Source organism: Rhineura floridana, chromosome 1 (assembly GCF_030035675.1).
Source record: "Rhineura floridana isolate rRhiFlo1 chromosome 1, rRhiFlo1.hap2, whole genome shotgun sequence".
In the NCBI taxonomy this organism is placed as follows: domain Eukaryota; kingdom Metazoa; phylum Chordata; class Lepidosauria; order Squamata; family Rhineuridae; genus Rhineura; species Rhineura floridana.
Genome location: NC_084480.1, coordinates 286,869,837 through 286,892,984, shown reverse-complemented (window position 1 = coordinate 286,892,984; position 23,148 = coordinate 286,869,837). Strand labels below are relative to the sequence as shown.

At 39.9% G+C, this 23,148-nt stretch overlaps 1 protein-coding gene across 13 annotated transcripts in view; it reads right to left on the bottom strand.

Annotated features, from left to right (window-relative positions):
* VPS13B (vacuolar protein sorting 13 homolog B) overlaps window positions 1-23,148 on the bottom strand; it is a 590,935-nt gene that overhangs the window by 239,342 nt on the left and 328,445 nt on the right. For 11 of the 13 annotated variants that reach the window (XM_061603977.1, XM_061603888.1, XM_061603895.1 and 8 more), the window contains one exon: window positions 22,840-22,951. In XM_061603977.1, the coding sequence (XP_061459961.1) occupies window positions 22,840-22,951 (112 nt within the window). Of the gene's footprint in view, window positions 1-20,456; window positions 20,551-21,157; window positions 21,214-22,839; window positions 22,952-23,148 lie in introns of all 13 variants that reach the window. The other 2 variants (XM_061603987.1, XR_009759752.1) reach the window with 2 other exon arrangements.

The window sequence follows — 23,148 nt, the reverse complement described above, 5'->3', positions numbered from 1 at the left end:
TTGCAGGATAAATGTCACATTTTACCTTGAAGTGAGTGCTTATTCTGTGCATGACAACATTCTCCATCCTCTTAAAAAATACACTCTGGCCACTCTGCCGTCTGCCACCCAAACCATGTGAAATCACTGGAAGACCACCACAGATGAATCAACACACACACACACACACACACACACACACACACGCACGCACGCACGCACGCACGCACGCACGCGCACGCACGCACGCACACACACACACAAGCAAAATAATATCTTTTGGTGCAGTTGTCAAAACTGTGAAGTTGATTTGTCTCAGGAATAGGCCTAATTGCTTTTTTAAAATTAAGGAACAAGTTGAGACATCTGGATTTGTTTGCTGTTTCCACCTGTAAAATTGTAAATGAAAGCAAATTTCTTTCACAAAAAAGCATCAGTGCTAAACCTTTGACAAAGCTAGGCATGATGTTGCAGTCCCATTCATAGTAATTTGCCACGTGTGTTTTTTAAATGATATTAGCTAGCAGCCCTTTGAATCATGTCCATGGCACTGGGGTGGGCTTTTCACTATTCTTCCTGATTAGGACCCCCCCCCTGCATTGCTCTTTTCCCAATGTGGCAAACAATAGATAGAGGTACTAGTGTGATATTTTGAATGTCCTCCCTGTGATGCGTCCTTCCTTGGCTCTCCCTGTCAGGTTCCTACCTGCTCGTGGTTACTGCCTGTCTCTAGGCACCACCAGGGACTCCACCAGTCCGGACCGCTCTCTCTTATGGTTTCTCTCCCCGCTCTAGCACAGATCTCAACAGATCCCCCTGCTAGGCAACCACCAGTAACGTCCCAATACTAGTATTCCCAGAGACTCTGAATACTGGTATTGTTATTCTCTTCACCGCTGCCACCATTTGTTACAGTTCCCCTTCAGCCTTGGTCATTACCTTACCCTCCCTTCTGGTCTGTGAAACCCCAGCCAAGGATCAGGCCTTTGGTAAACCAAATTAAGTATTTATTACAGATAACAAAGCTAACAAGATTAACAAGATTTCTTCTTAAGGCACATAAGCATATGGTTTTACTCAATACTAATCCGAACTCCACCTCCCTCCTGGCAAACAACTCTCTAAACCCCACCAACCAACCCACTCAGTTCTCTTCTCCCCCCTGATTCCACTCTCACTATTCCTTTTATACATTCAGCCATTTTAAACACTCAGCCAATCATCTCGCATTCTACTGCCCATTCACTCCCCCTCCTCTTTCACTCCACTTACCATGTATCTTCTAAAACAACAACACTTACCATATATACATTAATATAGGAACATCACACTCCCCACCAATGGAAAAATATAGGTGTGGTGGATGAGTAATTTTAATCAGGAAAATGGTGAGGGAGGGAACAGCTTTAAAATTCTCCCTTCATTCCACAGTGTTGACATGAATTAGGTGCTCCTGCTGCTGCAATTAATACTTTTTAAATATATATATATAAGTTCCAATCTATAGATGTCCCAAGTTCCCTCTAGTTTGGCCCATGTTCTGGCAAAGTGGCAGCTCATGGAAGATCCCTCCTTCCTACCCACCAGGCTACATGGGAGAAACCCACTGGGACACCTTTTTGGGAGAGTTGACAGTAAACTCAGGGCTTTCCCCCCTCTGTGGTCTGGGGCTTCTCTCATTACCTGACAGTGCAAGAAGCAGCAGCCCTGAATGTCCCTGGTTTCTTATTCCTGTTCTGCAGTTACACCACTTGAACAATACAGTTGTTGACTGCAGCCGGACAGAACATTTTGTTTAATTTAAGGATATAATTGATAGGTGGTGTTTATAACTTGCCTAAACAAACATATAAACAGAATTCAAGATTAATCGCTTTTGCAATTAGTTGGTTGAAAATAAATGGCAAAAGGTGATGGAAACATACACCAAAGAGTTGGAAACAAAGTGTGTTCTTGATGGTTCTCTCTTTCATATGATGAATATAGCAACATGGAAAAAACAAAATTAAAAATGCACTCAGTGACACTGAAAACACTTCCCTCAGATACTTTTCTCTCCTTTATATTAGAGTTTGAATGTTCCCTCAGTTGGGAAATGTGGAATTACCTTACATTTTGAAAAGAGGATCTTAAAGAGAAATTTAAGTAGTCATCAGGTTAGGGGGACTTTGGGTAGAAAACATTTTGTTCCTACAGGGTAGTTCTTTCCACGTAGGAAATGCATTGTGCTTGATACAGGTTGTAACTTTAGTGCATTTGTTGAAGGCAAATGATACGGATAAATACTTTAGTTCTTTCTTCAGAGACTAGAGTTTCTCTTTTGTTTTCATGATCTTTAAGTTTCCTCTTCTCTGCATCAGATTTCTCCCTCATCTTCTTTTACATTCTGTACGTATTTACAAAATTTTATGCCACCTTTAAGGGGGAAACCCCTCCCAAGGTGACATATAATTAAAATACAAAAAAGACTAACAATAAAATAATTAAAAGCCAGTAAAACCAAAGAAAATCCACCCCCATTCCAAAATACAGTCTAACTACTACTACAACAAAAATATGCTGGTCTTTGACCATAATAAATTCATTCATTCATACAACAAAATCAGAAGAATGTGGCTCAAGAAAAAACAGATAAAAACAAGTGGATCTTCAGGTTTTTCCTAAACACTTAAAGTGATGAGGCCTGTCATCATCACATTCGCTCTGTTTATTCACAATAAACTACTGTCAGTCTCCTTTGTCTCCTGCCATTCCTGTTTCTATGGTTTCTATAATGCTCCTCCTCTGATCAAGGGACATGCACTGGCGAAAGAATTATGAGATAAACTTATGTTTGCAGATGGAGCTTTACTTCCACTTTTCCTAGCAACTGTCCTGATGGCCAAAGGGAGAACTCATTTGGCAGTTGAAAATGACCTTACATATTCTTCAGGAATCTCAAGACTCACTTCTGAACCACCTGAGCCCCATCTGAACTGCCAGTCTATTCTCCCTGACCCTGTCCATCATTATCAATCCAACTATCTCCACTAGCTTCTATCCTTGTCTTGTCCAACTATACTACAAAGAGATTATACTTAAACCACAATAGTTTTTATCTCACTGTACTCCATCTTGCTAACCTCTCTCCACATGGTCATTGCAGCAGGAGAGTGTACGTATGTTAGCCCTCCTACGCCAATAGCAAGTTTTTGTAACTATGAATTGGGTTACAAAATGTAACCCTGCTTTTTTATTTGTAAAACATCATCATAAATGCATACAGACTGATATGTGCCCATTATTTATTTATTACATTTATATCCAGCACTTCCTCCCAGAGGGAGTCCAGGGCGGCAAACAAATGATGGACTAAACAAAAAATCTTAAAAACAAAAATCTTAAAAACTTCTTTAAAAACATTTTAAAACACAATGCAGACTTGGATAGGTTGTCTAGAAATTATGAATGATGGACTGAGGAAACCACACACCCCTATTAATTGCTTATCCAAAATGCAACTGTATTTATACAAAGGCAAATGAGCCACTGCTTGCATTTGCAAAAGCAATTTACACAGAGGATAAAATGATACCTATTTGTTTTTCACACAACAGTCTTAATTTTATTTATTTATTTATTAAATTTATATACCGCCCAACTAGCAATAGCTCTCTGGGCGGTGAACATAGAAATACAATAACATAGGAAATACAATAAATGACACAATATAATACAAAATAATACAGTCTAAAATCAATACAATAACATTTTTAAAATTAAATCAATTGAAATTAAAATGCTTCAGAGAATAGGAAGGTTTTAACCTGGCGCCGGAAAGAAAGCAGAGTCGGCGCAAGGTGCACTTCCTCGGAGAGACTGTTCCATAGTTCGGGGGGCACCACTGAGAAGGCCCTAGATCTTGTCACCACCCTCCGGGCCTCCCTATGAGTTGGAACCCGGAGGAGGGCCTTCGTAGTAGAGCATAGTGTACGGGCCGGTTCATATCGGAAGAGGCGTTCTGCAAGGTATCGTGGTCCCGCACCGTATAAGGCTTTATAGGTTAATACCAACACTTTGAATCTGGCCCGGAAACATATTGGCAGCCAGTGCAAGCGGGCCAGAACAGGTGTTATATGCTCGGACTGCTTGGTCCTTGTTAGCAGTCTGGCTGCCACGTTTTGCACTAGCTGTAGCTTCCGAACTGCCTTCAGAGGTAGCCCTACGTAGAGCGCATTGCAGTAATCCAAACGCGAGGTTACCAGAGCATGTACCACTGATGTAAGGTCCTCTTTACTCAAATAGGGACGTAGCTGGGCTACCAACCTAAGTTGGTAACACGCATTCCTTGCCACCAAGGCTACTTGAGCCTCAAGTGAGAGGGAAGAGCCCAAAAAGACTCCCAAACTATGAACCCGCTCCTTTAGGGGGAGTGTAACCCCGTCCAAGACAGGGTATATATCCACCATCCGATCAGAGAACCCGTCCACCAACAGCATCTCAGTCTTGTCTGGATTGAGCTTCAGTTTGTTAACTCTCATCCAGTCCATTGTCGCGGCCAGGCAACGGTTCAGCACATCGACAGCCTCACCTGAGGAAGATGAAAAGGAGAAGTAGAGCTGCGTGTCATCAGCATACTGATGACAATGCACTCCAAAACTCCTGATGACCTCTCCCAACGGCTTCATGTAGATATTAAAAAGCAGGGGGGACAAAACTGACCCCTGCGGGACTCCATATTGGAGAACCCACGGTGTCGAGCAATGTTCCCCGAGCACTACCTTCTGGAGACGACCCGCCAAGTAGGAGCGGAACCACTGCCAAGCAGTACCTCCAACTCCCAACTCCGTGAGCCTCTCCAGAAGGATACCATGGTCGATGGTATCAAAAGCCGCTGAGAGATCAAGGAGAATCAACAGAGTTACATTCCCTCTGTCTCTCTCCCGACATAGGTTATCATACAGGGCGACCAAGGCCGTCTCGGTGCCAAAACCGGGCCTAAAACCCGATTGAAATGGATCTAGATAATCGGTTTCATCCAATAGCGCCTGGAGCTGGCCAGCAACCACTCGTTCCAAGACCTTGCCCAGGAATGGAACATTCGCCACTGGCCTGTAGCTGTTAAAATTGTCTGGGTCCAAGGAAGGCTTTTTCAGAAGTGGTCTCACCACTGCCTCTTTCAGACAGCCAGGGAACACTCCCTCTCGTAAGGAGGCATTTATCACTTCCTTGGCCCAGCTACCTGTTCCATCCCTGCTAGTTTTTATTAGCCAAGAGGGGCAAGGATCCAGTACCGAAGTGGTTGCACGTACCTGTCCAAGCACCTTGTCCACGTCCTCGAGCTGAACCAACTGGAACTCATCCAACAAAACATGACAAGACTGTGCTCCGGACACCTCACTAGGATCAACTGCTATAACTTGAGAGTCTAAGTCCCGGCGGATGCATGAGATCTTATTCTGGAAGTGATCAGCAAACTGATTGCAGCGGGCCTCCGATGATTCCACTGTGTCTGGAGGGTTTGAATGAAGAAGCCCCCGAACAACTCGAAAGAGCTCCGCTGGACGGCAGAGAGATGATTTAATAGTGGCAGCAAAATGATGTTTTTTAGCTGCCTTCACTGCTCCTACATACAACTTAGTCGAAACACTAACCAGCGCATAACTGTATCCGTCGGGGGTTCGCCTCCATTTCCGCTCAAGCCGCCTCCTATCTTGTTTCATCGCTCTCAGCTCCGGAGAATACCATGGAGCTGTATGAGCTCTACACAGGAGAGGGCGTGCAGGAGCGATCGTGTCAACAGCCCGGGTCATCTCCGTATTCCACAGAGCGACCAGGGCTTCAACAGGAGCGCCAGTCCTATCAGCCGGAAAATCCCCCAGAGCCCTTTGAAAACCATCAGGAACCATTAGTCTCCAGGGGCAGACCAATTTAATAGGTCCCCCACCCTTGCAGAGGGAAGAGGTTACTGAAAGTCTAAACTTCAGCAAGCAGTGATCTGTCCATGACAAAGGGAATGTCAGAATAAACTTCTTATGATACTTCTGTGGCATTGCAGTCACATTAATCTGAGTCTACATAGCAGCTGCCTCATGTTGCAAGTTTTTGTGTGTGTATCTATTCACCATACAGACTAACCCACACTATGTGGTTTGTGTCCATGGTCCACCCAACTAGGGATGGAGAATTTTATTTGATCAACATTTTTAAGCACACATATGTAATTCACACCTCCTGTATGAATTAGGACGCAATAATCCTTTTGATTTTGCACTTCTCTGGATGTTGCAATATAGTGCTCAGATCAAAACTGTACCAAAATGTGTTTAAAAATGACATTTCATAGAATATGTTTAGAAATGTATACATTGGGGGGAAGTACTTAAATGTGTATTTTGTGAAAAATTAAATGTTTGAAAGCTGACTGGAGGAACAACACAGGCAGTTCCAACAAGCTTGCGCTCTGGAAAACTTTCAATGCCAGGGCCACCTAAGAGGCCTCTTACTCACAGGCTTTCAGGAAAGTTTATCTTAAGATATTTAAATATTAATGTTTGAAGAATGATTTTGAGCTCCTCCAAGTCATTAAGATATTAGCTACAATATCTAGTTTTAGGTTATCAGATGTTTCTTTGCATTTTTATTCCCACCCCCAAATGAAATTTATCTTTATAAGCCAAATGAAACCTTCCCATGAAACTTAATAAAGAAATCAGCTTAAGGGCAAAATATGATAACTCTTTTCCTTATAATGGTGACAGGTGAATGCCACTATAATGTGAATTTGTTTTCCATTTAGGAAGGTCAGCTTTAATGAAATGGACCACAGCATGGTCAGAATTAATTGTAGTACATGGATCCTACAAAAGCCACTGAACACATGAAAGGAATTACAGTAGACCACACATCAAACGTTTTGGCCTTGTGCTTCCTTCCTCTTATCCTAGTGGCAGGAAATGCACTACATATCCCGTGAGGTGACCAGACATTTAAAAGTAGTGCCTTGTTCCAAAAAGCTCTGTGTACAGTAATTTACCACAAATAAGCAGAAGAACGTTTTCCACTGCAGTTGTCTTCTAGTCCTATATCTGGAGCACAATAGTGGGGGCGAAAAGGTAAAGTATTCTCTATATTTTCAGGTAAATGTGAGGAAATGTAAAAACCAACTGTTGAAAGTTTCAGCTTCTTATTGTGTGAATGTATATACTGCCTGGCATTTTTTTTAAAGTCTCTTTCTTGTTGAAATGCTTCAACAAAAAAATAAAATGAGAGTGAATATTTTAATACTTTTTGGTGCTTAGAGAGAATAATGTTGATTTACTTTTACTGCAGGACTTATTCCAAATGTTGATTTGATAGCTGTGTAAATGATACATATGCATAATTCTAACTGGAAGTTTGGCGACTTTTCTAAATAGACTCAGAAAGGAGGACAGGGAATGATGTTAGCAGCAATAAGAAATCTGGTGCTAAAACTAGAGGTAAGAACATAATACATTATTTGTTGATTTGTTTTATGGGTTAAATAATTTTAGTTCAAAACTCAGCATTGCTTGTCTGTAACAGGACACTAGGTTTTGGCTTTCTCAAGCATTACATAAATATTTGGCTTACCAGTAAACTGAGGCAAACAACCTCTTTCTGATTCTATAGCAATTTTCATTTTGCTATACCTGGTGCTCATTGGTTCCTTAAGGTTCTGTTTGTTTAGTGGTACAATACCTCAGCCTTATCAGGTGCTACATATATTCACCTGGAAGTACTGAGGTTGAGTTTCACTGAACACAAGCTTCATATTTATTATGTGGAACTTATTTTGATGTAGGATGAAAGGCAGAACATCCATAGTGTGTTTGATAAGCTGACATGGGACAGGAGTTCTTTTTCACTGTTGTGTCAGTTTATCAAACCCATACGTGGATATCAGTCAAATCCTCTAATGAGCACACTGAAATTATTTGAAAATATAAACTATACTATACATATGATAATCACTGTGCTCTCTCTATAAATAAATTTATTATGCATATTATATATGTACAGTTCCAATTTATCACAATATTGTTTATATATAGTAAAGAAAATCTAAGGGGGTCACATTTTTTAATAACTGCATTCTTAAGGGGCACAGGAGAATCTGTCCATGATGTTAAAATATCTTCTGTGGAAGAAAAGAAACTCAAACTTGCTGTGGTTTCACATTTACATTGCTTTGTCTGCTGAACCCCATGTATGTCAGAGTTGCCACAGAAATAACCTATGTGGTATTTCAATATTAAACGTGATACAACCCAGATTAATAACAAATGCAAAATTCTATCTAGTGATCAGCACCAGTGTAAATAAAACAGTGTAAATATATTAAAACATCCACCCTAAGGTGCATTATAATTTACCATCTTTTCACCCTACTTCAGCAGCATGTGGGGCCTTACCCTCCTGCCAAGCTACATCAATCAACCATCCTTTCCCAAAGCTGAAATGCAATACTCTGTTACATTAACAAAACTAACAATTGCTCTTTGTTCAAAGTCTTGTCTTCAGCTAATGCTTGTTCTAATGAATCAGTGAAATATTAGCCATGGAAGACCGCACTGACAAAGAAACAACACTAATCAAGTAAGATATTACATTCTCATTCTAATTTATTTGTTTTAGAAGTGATAACTTTTAATAAGATAAAGAAGTGTGTGTGTTTGTTTTACAATTTATACATTGATATGTTGGGCTTATTTCCTTGTTTCAGAATTGTACCTACACTAGAGTTGATACTGACATTTTGATTAATGCAAAATCTGAAGAATGTTGAGGGAAATTTTCTCAGGGGGTTTACATATCCCTAACACTTGTTGCTCACACAATAATCAGTAGAATGCAGATGGCTGTACTTTTGACTACTAATATACCTATCTGTGAAAAATTCCAATAAATTCAAAGAATGCAGGTGGGTGCCAAGGTGTGTAGAATCACAATCATTCCATACTCATAATCTCTATAAAACATTTAATATGCATCGACATGATTTACATATAAAAATAAAACATTTTTTTATTTCAAGTTGCTTTCATATAGACAAACAACTCTATCACAGAAAATTAGAAGTTACCAAACCTTGGGAAAGACTGTGAAGGTTTATGGATGTAGGCCCTCCAAGAAATCTGTACATTAATATTCTCTAAAAGAGTATGAATAATGTGGTTGGCCAGAAGAGTAGACAGGAGGAGAATATTGTCGATTGGGGTCAGGCTGAGACATAATGAGTTGCCTAAAGGCACTGAGAAAGTTTATGTAGATGTCAAGATTTGCTACACATAACAAAGCAGTTTTAGTGCCTTTTCAGTGTTTTAACTGTTTCAAGTTTCTTAAATGATTTTAGATTTACCAGCTTTTGACGATTAGATTGGATTTAGAAGTATTACACATTGTATTATGATATAATTTAAAAAGTAATATTGTTATATATATTATAACATTTCCTGCAGTAGCCTAATAATGGAACACCATTGATTAATACTGCTTGGGATGGCTTACATTAACTAAAAGGTCTCAGTATATTTACTGCCATAACCCACTGTAGCCTTCATAACTTGCAGGGCTGCAACACTGAATCAGTTAACTGGCTATACTGCACAAAAAGATATTTTCCAATTTTGGGGGGCAGTAGGTTTTTCAAGCAGGGTACTACTGAAGGGCAGCCTTCCTTAAAGCAGCCACACTGAGAAATGATAGCTCCCCACTTGCTGATCCTTGAGGATGCCCAGAATTCTAAAGATATGTTCTTCCTACCTTTCAAGAGGCCTAGTTTGACATAAAAAAAAAAATCTATGGAAATGGTCCTGGCCTCTCTTGATTTCCTTTTTACCACCAGGTAAGGAATTCTTGGGGGACGGAAGGAAAAAACTCTTCACTCTCTGCCCCCACGTGATATTTTCATAATTCATATGGCCATTTGTTCTCTCATAATTTGTAGCATGCATGTTTAATATTTAAATGCCTTTGACATCAGTGTAGTTGTTTAAATTTCTTACAGATAATGGCTGTGATCCAAGAGAGCATACTACCTGGCTGTTTAGTAGAAGCAAGAAAGTTGGGATACAGCATTGAGCTCTGTACTTGCTGTTCTGAACATCTATATGCAGGATTTCAACTTTAACAGGCTATAAATGCACAGACTCAGCAGCTTGAAAAGGAAAAGGAATTAGGCAGCACACATATATACACATTTCCCCATCCAGCAAAGAATATGTACAGGGAAGTTTGCTCTACACACATAAACCCGACTGGTTTCAGTCATGCAATCTATTGTACAGTGAGACATGATTAAAATTCCACTGAGTGCAAGGGAACTAAAGTATTCAGTCTGATCCTATGCATATTTACTCAGACGTGATTCCTACTGGGTTCAATTAGACATAGAACTGCAGCCCTAGTTCCAAACATGCAACTACTCAAAATGTAACAGATCTGAACATGAGTGCCTTTTTTATTTGTAAGAGAAAAACAAACTCCTACAAATGTTCAAACAAAACTGGAAAACGTACAGTAAACAAACTTTAAAAACCTAAACAGTTAAAACTTTACAATGGCAAACAGTATATTATTCAGTCATTTCCAACAGTGTTGTTGAGGTAGATTTTGGCAGAAAGAGGTAAAGTATTCCTAAAAACCTATGTCCTGCTGCAGGAAGCCATAGAGTACACCATAGCTTTTGTGAGTGCCAAAGTCAAACACAAACTTTTCATGTTAAATCAGCTAAACACCAATGTACACTATGTAGAAGATGTATGCCAAAGAGATGTTTGAATGGTGGTTTTATGCCAGCTGTAGTTCTTCACACTGTCTCCTCTTTCTCCATGAGAAAAATGTCATTTATATCAAGGTAGTTGCCATTAAATTAAAGATTAATTTTTAGGCATCTACCTCTGACTTCTGTTACTTTATATTAATATCAATCTTGACACTTACATCAGTTAATGTTTGTGAATGTAAGCTATTATTTATTATTTTTGTTGTTGTTGTTAATTACATTTGTATACCGCCCCATAGCCGAAGCTCTCTGGGCAGTTTACAACAATTGGTTAGATACATGTGTGTTATGGTACGGAGATATATTCAGCAGTGATATAATTAGTAAGACTTGGACAGATGTTGATCGAAATCTCAAAATGCACAAAAATATAATCATTTTACAATTAATTTACAGTGAGATCCAACATAATAATACAAAATTTGAGAGCTGACACTGTTGCACAAGCAGGACTGCACTAGCTTAATTACCATTATGTATTAAAAAACAAGGGGGTTGCACAACATCTTTCACAAGTGCAAGACACCCACTGCATTTGACTGAGGCACTATATTGAGAATGAGACTCCTGCTAGTAAGATGGTTAACGTGTGAGCTGGCTGTCATAACTGCATATCATCCATAAGGTTCACCTGTGAAGAATTCATAGTGTTCAGACTACAATACAGTTCATCTATTACCACATCAAGTAGACAAACAAATAATTAATTACTGCGGAACAAGAAAAGATAGTTTTGGTGCCTTTGAAAAAAGTATTATCCTCTCAAAACTACTGATTTATTAATGCAAAAGTCATACGAGAGGAGTTCTACAAACAAGAAAAGGTGAGTAAACTAATTTTTGTTTTTTCTCTTATTAAAAGTGTGCAGATTTGTCACATGTGACAATTGCACTTGACTATTGCGCTGTGAGTATATGCACTAGGATGCCACAGTGGTTTTTACTGGCAGGGATATTTGCAACAAAATATAGGCATGATATTTGGCATTTTCATTTTTTTCCTATATAAAAATTCTTTTTGGGTACTAAATTCATGATGTTCAAGGTATTCCATTCCTCTCCCATTTTTTAAAAATGCAATTTAAACTATTTATTTTATTTTACATTTATATTCCACCTTTTCTCCAAGGAATTCAAGGTGGCATATTACCTACCCTGTGCAGTAGGTTAGGCTGAGAGACAATGACTGGCATAATGTTACCCAGTCAGCTTCATGGCCAAGCAAGGATTTCAGTCCTAGTCACCCAAGTCCAAGTCCAACACTCTAACTACTATACCACACTGCTTCACCACACTATGACATATTGTAAGTTAATGTCTACACAGTAAAGTTTATGTCTCACATTGGCATGATTCATCACTTTCTCCATTTTCCTCAAGATGAAATTAGGAATCAATTATGATACTACGATTAATATATGCTTCAACTGAAGCTAACAACAATTTTAGCTATTGGTTCAAATTCTGAATATAAAGTGGTTTGGAGCCCATTAAGTTGAACTGTCTCTATGACTGCAACACTTGTGAGTAACCTTATCAAGTACTTCAGGTGTACACTCTTCATCCATTCAAACAAATGAACATAAGGAGAGTCTGCTGGATCACGCCAGCGACCATTTAGTCCAGCATCCTGTTCTCACAGTGGCCAACCAGATGCCCATGAGAAGCCCACAAGGAGGACTTGAGTGCAAGAGCACTCTCCCCTCCTGCAGCTACTGGCAACTGGTTTTCAGAAGCATACTGCATCAGATTATGCTGGCAGAGCACAGCCATCATGGCTAGCAGACACTGATAGCCTTGTTCTCCATGAATTTGTCTAATGTTCTTCTAAAGCTATCCAAGTTGTTGGTCATCACTGCCTCTTGTGGGAGCAAATTCCATACTGTAACTATGCCCTATGTGAATAAGTACTTTCTTTTGTCTGTCCTGAATCTTCCAACATTCAGCTTCATTGAATGCCCACGAGTTCTAGGATTATGAGAAAACTTTTCTCTATCTACTTTTTCCATGCCATGCTTAATTTTATACACTTCTATCATGTTGCCTTTGCTCGCCTTTTCTCTAAACTAAAAAGCCCCACATGCTGCAACCATTCCTCATAGGGGAGTCACTCCATCCCCTTGATTATTCTGGTTGCCCTTTTCCGAACCTTTTTCACCTCTACAATATCCTTTTTGAGGTAACGCGACCAGAACTGTACACAGTGTTCCAAATGTGGCTGCACCACAGATTTATACAACGGCATTATGATATTGTTAAGTTTTATTTTCAGCACCTTTCCTAATGATCCCTAGCATGGAATTTGCCTTTTTCAAAGCTGCCGTACACTGGGTCGACATCTTCATTGAGCTATCCACTACAACCCCAAGGTCTTGTTCCTGGTTATTCACTGCCAATTCAGACCCCATATATGTGAAATTAAAGTTTTTGCTCCAATATGCATAAATTTACACTTGTTTGCATTGAATTTCATTTGCCATTTTACTGCCCATTCACTCAGTTTGGAGAGGTCCTTTTGGAGCTCTTTGCAATCCCTTGTTGTTTTAACAACCCTGAACAATTTAGTATCATCAGCCTGCTTGGCCACCTCCCTGCTCTCACCCCTAACTCTAGATTGTTTATGAACAAGATAAAAAGCATAACTCCAATACCAATCCTTGGGGGACTCCACTTTCTATATCCCTCCATTGGGAGAACTGTCCATTTATTCCTACTCTCTGCTTCCTGCTACTTAACCAATTCCTGATCCAGAAGAGGGCCTGTCCTCTTATTCCATGACTGCTAAGCTTACTCAGGAGTCTTTGGCGAGGTACCTTGTCGAAAGCTTTTTGAAAGTCTAAGTACATTATGTCCACTGGATCACCTCTATGCTTTTTTAAAACTCTCAAAGAATGCTAATAGGTTAGTGAGATAGGATGTTCCCTTGCAGGATCCATGCTAGCTCTGCTTCAGCAGAACTTGTTCTTCTATAGGCTTGATCAATTTTTAATAATAATTTCCCCCAGGGATTGGCCACTTTCCAGTCCTCAGGTATGGAGGAGGATCTGAGGAACAAGTTACATATTTTTCTTAGAAGATCAGCGATTTCACATTTGAGTTCTTTGAGAACTCTCAGGTGGATGCCATCTGGATGCAGTGATTTGTCAGTTTTCATTTTGTCTATTAAGCCTAGGACTTCATCCCTCGTCACCACTATTTTCCTCAGTTCCTCAGACTCCCTTCCTGCAAATTTTAGTTCAGGTTCAGGGATCTGCCCTATATCCTCTATTGTGAAGACAGATGCAAAAAATTCATTTAGCTTCCCTGCAATCTCTTTATCCTGGTTTAGTGCACCTTTGACTCCCTTGTCATACAAGGGTTCAATCGTCTCCCTAGACAGTCTCCTGCTTTGAATGTATTGAAATTTTTGTTGTTGGTTTTTATGTTCTTAGCAATTCGTTCCTCAAATTCTTTTTTAGCAACTCTTATTGTCTTCCTGCATTTTTCCCATGTTCGTTTTTGTGTTCCTTTTTATTTTCCTAATTTGGACAAGACATCCATTTTTTGAAGGAAGCCTTCTTGCCTCTAATCACTTCTTTGACTCAGCTTGTTAATCAAGCTGGCATCCTTTTGGCCCTGATGGTACCTTTCCTGATCTGTGGTATACACTCCAGCTGAGTTTCTATCATTATGTTTTTAAACAATTCCCAAGCATTTTGACCCTCATGACTTTGTCTTTCAACTTTCTTTTTACCAATCCCCTCATTTTTGGGAAGTTTCCTCTTTTGAAGTCATAGAATCATAAAATAATAGAGGTGGAAGGGGCCTAAAAGGCCATCTAGTCCAACCCCCTGCTCAATGCAGGAATCCAAATCAAAAAATTCCTGACAGATGGCTGTCCAGCTGCCTCTTGAATGCCTCAAGTGTCAGAGAGTCCACTACCTCTCTATGTAATTGGTTCCATTATCTTATGGCTCTAACAATTAGGAAGTTTTTCCTGATGTTCAGTCGAAAATGTGACTGTGTTGGATTTTCTTGGCAATTGGCCATTTACAAGTATGTTTTATTTAATAGCACTATGGTCACTGTTACTGATTAGTTCAACAACACTTACATCTCGCAACAGGTCCTGGGGCCACTTAAGATTAAGCCCAGGGTTGCTGCCACTCTGGTTGGTTCCATGACCAACTGTTCTAGGGCACAGTTATTTAGGATATCTAGAAATTTTGCTTCTTCATTGTGGCTGGAACATTTATGTAAGGCAGTCTATGTCAGGATAATTGAAGTCACCCATTACTACAACATTTCCTAGTTTGGATGCTTTCTTGATTTCATTTTTCATCTCAAGATCTCCCAGAGCATTTTTATCGAGGAGATGATAGAACATCCCCAGGAACAAGCTGCTCCACCTACAATGATTCTGTGGAGGAGTCTGCCTCTTTTGGGGTTTCTAGCTTGCTGGATTCAATGTCTTCTTTCACATACAGAGCAAAACCATCTCCAAAACATCCTTCTGATATCGTTTACATCCAGGGATAACTGTATCCCACTGGTTTTCTCCATTCCACCAGGTCTCCGTTATGCTCACTATATCAATGCTCTCCTCTAAGACCAAGCACTCCAGTTCTCCTATCTTGGTTTGGAGGCTTCTAGCATTTGCATACAGACACTTGCATACAGCATCTCTCTTCAAATGTCTTTGGCATTTCTGGTTTGGTCTGTGGTAATATTGCCGTTCTGAATTGCTATCATGTGCCCCAGCACCCCTAATGCCTAGTTCTAACCCTACCCTATTTAAATTTTCATCATTTGTTTGTTATTATTATTATTATTATTATTATTGAATTTATTAGTCGCCCATCTGGCTGGTTCACCAGCCACTCTGGGTGACGTACAGCATAAAAACAGTACATTACACATTAAAATGTAAAAACAACAGTAAAAGCCTAGGCCGTTCCAAAAGCCTTTCTGAAGAGCCATGTCTTCAGGGTCTGGCGGAAGCTCATCAGAGAAGGGGCACGACGGAGATCATTAGGGAGAGAATTCCAAAGGGTGGGGGCCACTATTGAAAAAGCCCTCTCTCTCTGGTCCTCACCAGTCTGGCCATTTTAACCGGTGGGATTGAGAGAAGGTCTTCTGAGGCTGATCTTGTTGAGCGGCATCCCTGACGATGCTGGAGGCGCTCCTTCAGATAGATTGGTCCAGAACCGTATAGGGTTTTAAAGGTCAAAGCCAACACCTTGAACTGGGTTCGGTAAGCAACCGGTAACCAGTGCAATTCCTTCAATATAGGAGTAATGTGATCTTGTTGGCGGCTACCTTTAATCAGGCGAACCGCTGCATTCTGTACCAGCTGCAACTTCTGGACCGTTTTCAAGGGTAACCCCACGTAGAACACATTACAGTAGTCTAGGTGAGAGGTGACTAGGGCATGTACTACTGGTGGGAGCAGATGATTGGGGAGGTAGGGGCGCAGCCACCGTATCAGATGGAGTTGGTACAGCGCCGTTCGGTCTTTCTCCCATGGGAGATATTTATTCTGAAGCGGATCTTCCTTAGCTCCTGTTGGCTTTCCCCACTCAATCAGCTCTGCCCTTTTTAATTATAAGTACCAGCAGTCTGGTTCCATTCTGGTTCAGGTGTAGCCCATTCCTTTTTGTACAGGCCTGGCTTCTTACCAAAATGTTCCCCAGTGCCTAACAAATTCAAACCTTCCTCCCAACACCAACGTCTCATCCATGTATTGAGACTACAAATGTTGCTCGTATGTGAATTTCTAGCACAAAGTCCCACTGAAATTTATGCATAACAGACAATGGTAGATCAGTTCAGATAAGATGACAGACCGTGCCTTGTTGTTATAGGAATGAGCAGGGGTCACTCTCCCCTTCCCTTCCCATGCAAAAGGGAGAGATTAAAAGTTCCTGCTTCTGGTTTGTAGCACACAGTGGCCTGGGATCCTAGTTCAAGGACATATTATGGTTTTAGCAAACCACAGTTTCATGTATTTAGATGAAACATCATATTGGTTTGTTATGAAATACAGTAGAAGCTTCTAACCTCCCCTTGTAGGAAGGGGAGGATGTAATGCACAAGCCAAAAGCTTGCTGCTGCTTAGTTTCTGATCTTGGAGGACTGTTGGAATGTACACGCTACCTAGGCTAGGATTATACAATTTTACCCTGTTTTCAAATACAGAAAGTTTACCTGTGGTAGGATTATCATTTCATTATTGCCTGGCTGAAATGTGAGGACATTGTCCCCTGCACAATAGTAAAAAATGTCCTAGAACAGGGGTAGCTAATGTGATGCCCTCCAGATGGTGTTGAACAACAACTCCCATCATCCCTGACCATGCTGCCTGGTGCTGATGGGGGTTGGGAGTCCAAGAACATGATGTTATCTAATCTCTTAAAGGATTGAAAATGTGGGGTGGGAAACCTGTGGCCCTCCAGATTTTGCTGGAGTACAACTCCAATCAGGCCCAGTCAAAATGGTCAATAGTTATGAATGATGGGAACTGAAGCCCAGTAACATCTACAGGGCCACAGCCCCCCCCCGACCAGGTGTAAATTTTGCAACAAAAAGCACACCTGGGATAAGACTATGATTTCCACAATAGTGGTTTAAAATAAACTTACACAATGAATAAATAGAATAGGTTTCCCTTTGATTAAATCAATAAAGGGTTAAAGATAAATCTGCCTCTATAGGTCAAGATTCTACATGGTAAAAAAATATAACATGGTAAATAGCAACAAAGCTGAATAGAGAGAGCTTTAAAAATGTGCTAAGAGTTTAGAGAACAATTTGAAAAAGAAAGACAGAAACCCATACCCATTCTCACAAAGCACTTCAAGAGTTGTGGTAAAAAATTGTCATAGATAAAACGTTATGAAGGACATCAGAGAACCCACAAGTATTGATGGAATGAACCACAAGCTGTATACAGAAGTTAACAAATGTCTCATTACAACTATGATATGGTTCTCTTAGTAACAGAAGCATAGCCTTCATATTATATTCAACTTAAAATTCCACCATAATTAAAAGAAAGAAAATAATCTGTTTTAAATATTACTGGAGAATACTTTCCAAATAAACAAAACATTTGTTGAAACCAAATGTAAATTATATTTACTCACAAACCATTAATAAAAAGGGTAACAGTAAACTTTCTGAAGCTTTTCTGAATTATTTTATAGTGTTTACCACAACCAAGGCTTTTATATGTCAATGTTAAACATATATGGCAGCAAAGTATCCTTGAAATGACTGTTCAAAAACATATTCTTGAAATCAGAAGGAAAAGCCCAAGGGACAGACAATGAAAAATTTTGTGGAAAGTCAACTATTTGCCCAACAGGAATTTTATTTAAATGCAAATACAATTGTACTCTCAACAGCCAAAATTAAAGGCAACACAACATAGATAAAACAGATACCAGGGTATTTGCCATAGTTCTAAAAAGAACATTTACTGAAGGACAGCCTTCCTTAAAGCAGCCACAGTGAGAAATGTGTGTCAGGCTCTCTGATGGCTAACATTCAAAAGAAAAGACACAAAATCATATAACTTTAACACTTGTAGCAATACAGCCCTTCCATGACTAGCCCTCATGTCCAGATCAAAGAGTCTGGGAAATTTGTTGATGACTATTCTACACATCTTCATAGGCTTATGAATAAAGTGAAACGATTGAGTTCTGATATGATTTCCCCAAAGTGTGTTGTTGGCAGTTCTCACTTTATGGCTATGTACCTAAAAAATAATCAGTGCAGGCAGTGATGAACCCTGGCTTCCTTTTCTTGTGCTCCATACAAATTGCTTTTTTCTTGTCATGCATACTAAAACAGTATAACCATGTGAATATCAAGCCTACATACAAAGTTCTGGAGCAACAGAACTACAGGCTACAGAAAAGCAAGTGTAAATTATCTGCCATGTTAGATACTGCTTAAACAGTAATTAATATTAACAGTGCTTGTGCACAAGGTAAACTTACATGGTCTACTAAATGGCACTAATCATACTAAATCTTCTTCAAGAATGCAAGGGTACAGTAAGAAGGTAAACATCTTCAGCTTAAGTGGAGTTAAAAAGAGCCTCACCTTGAAGTGTAGCATTTTCTATCAGCTATTAAAGGTAAAGGAGCCACAATGAACACCAGTCATGATGTAACAGGAGGTGAAAATGGCAGCTCAATGTACTTAGATGCCGGTTCACTCACTGTTTTAAGATAGGGTAAAATAAGTGCTTTGACATTCTTACTAGTCTTAAAACAGCAACACCAGCTTTCATTCTGTTTCTGAGCATAATTTAAGGTGCTGGTTTTAACAGTCAAAACCCTGAATGGCTTGGGAACTGGGTCTCTAAAATATCACCTTCTCCCATGTGAATCTGACTAACATCCTCCTCGGAAGGCTTTCTCCGGGTTTCTCTGCCTTCAGAAGTAAGGCAGGTGTGAATTGGGACAGGGTCTTTTATGTTGTGGCATCCCAGCTATGGAATATCTTTTTGGCATTAGGGCAAATTCCTTTTTACTTGCCAAGACCTCTTAGGTCTGGGACCGTTATTTTTAATTTCCACTCTTATTTGGTAAATGCTGCTATTTTGTCTTTATTATTTTGTTTGTTTCTATTGTGCATTGTATTTCTGTATCTGTTTGTAAACTGCTCTTGGAATACTTTTGGAATACTCTTGGAATACTAAACATTCAGACAAACAAATGACTAAGGAAAGGTTCTGCCAAAGCCTGCTTCAGATGAAAACACTTTCTTTGTGTCTTGGCTTCCATGGAAGACAGTCTCGTGAGCAGCCATTGTTACCAGCCCTTCTGCCATTCCTCTGATGGAAGCATGTCCCAGTGAAAGATTTGTTGTCAAGTACAGCTATAAATCTGCTGTATCAAAGTGACAACGCTGAAATATGCGAAATAATAGACAATAAAGTAGATGTGAGGAACCTGTATGAGGAACCAGATGTTGTAGGACACCAACTCCTATCATCCTCAGCCAGCATGGTCAATTGTCAGGAATGATAGGAGCTGTACTCCAGGAACATATTAAGGGCAGGTTCCCCATCCCTGCCATAAATGCTATTACATAAAGCCATCTAGTCTGACTTTCTTTATAGGACAGTTATAGAATTTCACACCATATTGCAGGACTATGGTCATGTACTGAGGGCTGCTTCAGTAAGGACAACTTTCTTATAGGTAGATCATTTCTACATTGAAAAATACACATTAACTGCAATCAGTGAGGTACAGCATGAGTACGTAAGACTGGTACCCTTGTGGTGCTAAATACACACTACATTTCCACACATTCAGACGAACATTGTTTTTCCTCCACTGAGATTATCCCAATGTAGAAAACTTTGATAGGCAAAATTTCCTTAGAAAGATATAGCAGGCAACTTATGATTGAACTCCAAACTTCTTAAATTTAGTTTCATTGATGAACAGGGTTACACCCTCAAATAATGAAGACAAACCTGTTATAATCCTCAGTGGAATGCATTGGCAGAATGCACTACTGTTCACAGTATTTATAAAGAGGATGTGAGAACCACTATTAGGTCAAGAGGATACAGCTGAGGAAGGAACAGCAAATCCTGCTGAACTATTTTTTTTATAAATTAAGCTTGAACTGATGAAGGAAGTAATTTATAGTCTATAATGTGTCCCTCTCCAAAATGCACAATATACCTCTGTGCAGTGCGCATATTCTTCCACCCTTTGCAGTGTTTTCATTACGGCAGAACTATCGTCACCTCAGTTTCCAGAGGAGTAGCCATATTGTCTGTTGTAGCAGAAAGAATGAAGAGTCTTACAACACCATAAATTTGTTAGCCTTTAAGATGCCACAAGATGCTTTGTTTTTCTACAGTCTCACAGCTTGCACTATCAATACAAGAAGCTATGCATCCAAAAGCGTCTGCAAAATGTTTTATGCGCAGACCCCCCCCCATCGTTCTGGTATCCTCTGTCCTGCCCCATGGTCTGTTTTTCAGGCACATTAAAGCATACTGGGGGTACATGGAGTACTGGTGCCCTACCATTAATTCTTACTTTCTCATGTGGTAGCTGGCTGAAGAATCATTCTATCCTATCACTTATTTTCCTTAAGATCACATGCTTACACGATCAAGGAAAACAGTCCTGATTTTTATGGATCTATTTCCAAATCAAACCCATGACACCAGTTCATATATCACATTTTCCAAAATATGTGAATATGTTATTCAGAGGCAAACCCACCTTGCTCTTCCCCCTTCCTCAGATATAAATTGGTACGCTGCAAGAAGCCTATACTGGTCTCGGAATTCCTATGCTTGACAAAGAAATATCTGTCATTTTTAAGGCTACAAACTTACTGCTGGGAAAGGATTGTGATGTTTGTAACATACCTCTATTGAAGTATAGTCCGAAGTACTTTTCAAACAAAAATAAAAGTTTGCCACATCTGAGAAACAGACCAACAGGAAGCATAAGACACTTGTTCATCTGTATTTCTGTGACTTTTCTCACTTGGTATTATTTCCAACTATACTTTCATGTTTCTCAGCAGTGCCAACTCTACTAAGAATCATATATTTTTATGATGTTGATTACATATGTTCTCCAGTTTTGCTGCTTACATATGATTAGTGTGGTTTGCACAAAGTCAGTGACACAATCCAGAGCACATTCACACAAAAAATGTGTTTACTGTGAAACTTCACTTTAGAAGTTTGCTTTCTTTCACAGCTTTGATCCACATGACATCAACAGTCCAGTATTTCACATGTCTGCTAACTATTTAACATTATGAAAATCACTTTCACACTATGCAGCTACTGAGAGAGATGTTATTTGCAAAAAAGATCTATTTCCTGACCTTTTTCTTACAGGGCTGAGGGAGCCCTTCAAGATCATGTTCTTGGTATGATAGCATAATTGATATTTAATTTATTGTTAACCAATGCTTCATAGCCTTTTCAAGTGTCCAAAAGAATATGAAAGCATGCACCAAAGGTTAGTAGCCAATGTCAAAAAACAACAACATGCAACATGAAAAAAAAATTCATCGGAATCCAAGTTTTACTGGATTACTTTTATGCTAGCCCTGTGATGACATTTAAACTGTGTGAAGGGTTCAGGATCATGCCAGCTTGCCATGGCCCGCTAGCTCTTCCTGTATTCAGCTTAATGTTTGTATATGAGCTTATATGGGTAAACAACCCTCCTGCCCCAAATGTGTGGGGCTCAAACTACATAATCAGTATGCCTTGATTTGGTAGAGTACAGACAGAGCAGATAGAACAGGAGCGGGAAACCTTTTTGGCTCCATGGGCCAGATCCTTATCAGGATCAGCCTTGTGTGCCAAATTTGGCAAGTGGGCAGGGCCATTTACCTCTCAATCTCATGATGTCATCACATGATTGACAGGCAAGTTGCCTCACCCACCTGTAAAAATCCCTTGCAGAGATCCCAAGCACTTGCTGCCACTGAGGGAAGCTGGAGAAAGAAGCTGGCAACTTAAAATGCAGGTTCTCTTCTCTCATTTTTGCCAACAGCAGTGGAGGAGGGGGGAGAGGAGACATATAATTATTTCTCCCTTTCATTGCCCCTCACTCTGAAAGCTCCTTCATTCCACCCCCCTGCCACTGCTGCTTGAAACTCCTTACCCCTCCTTCAGCAAGGTGCATTCCTACCACCCATCAGCTGGGCAGTTGGGAGCATGCCTTGTTCTAGCAAAGCAGCATTGGGAGTTCACTTTAAGCTTCTGATTGTACCTTTGAAACCCTCCCCTTACCTACAGCACCCCTGACATCATGTATGGCTAGGTGGCAGGCCAAATGGGGACGCCAGGGGGAGGTAGCATTTGGTCAACAAGTCGGAGGTGTTCCACCCTGAGATAAAGCCCATGCACACTGAGCTAGGCAAATACTGTTGAATGTGCAAATAGAAGACAGGGATAAAACACAATCCCAGGCCTATATTTCATCTTTGTCTTCTCTCTCAAAAGAATGTCTCGTTTCATTTCTTGATTTAAAAGAAAAATCTTATTAGGAATTACTTATTCTGATTTAAAAACAAAATACTTACTGATAAATGTCTTTCCTCAGCACAGCTCTACTAAGAGGATTGTCAGCCTGAGGAGCCATCGATACAGAACCAATTTTAAGTACCAAAGTATCTTCTATATTTGTCTTATTCTCTGCAATTAAAATGGGAAAAACAACATCTGGGTTATATTTGTGTACATGTACAGTCAGCTGTATTAATTAAGGTACTTCAAAAGTAGTGGGGTTACTTTTCAGTGGAGCTATTAAACTTGTGCAATGAATGCTGGGAAACCAATTAATATCACACAAAGTCTATTGGCATCAGTTCACATTCAAGTTACCAGGCCAT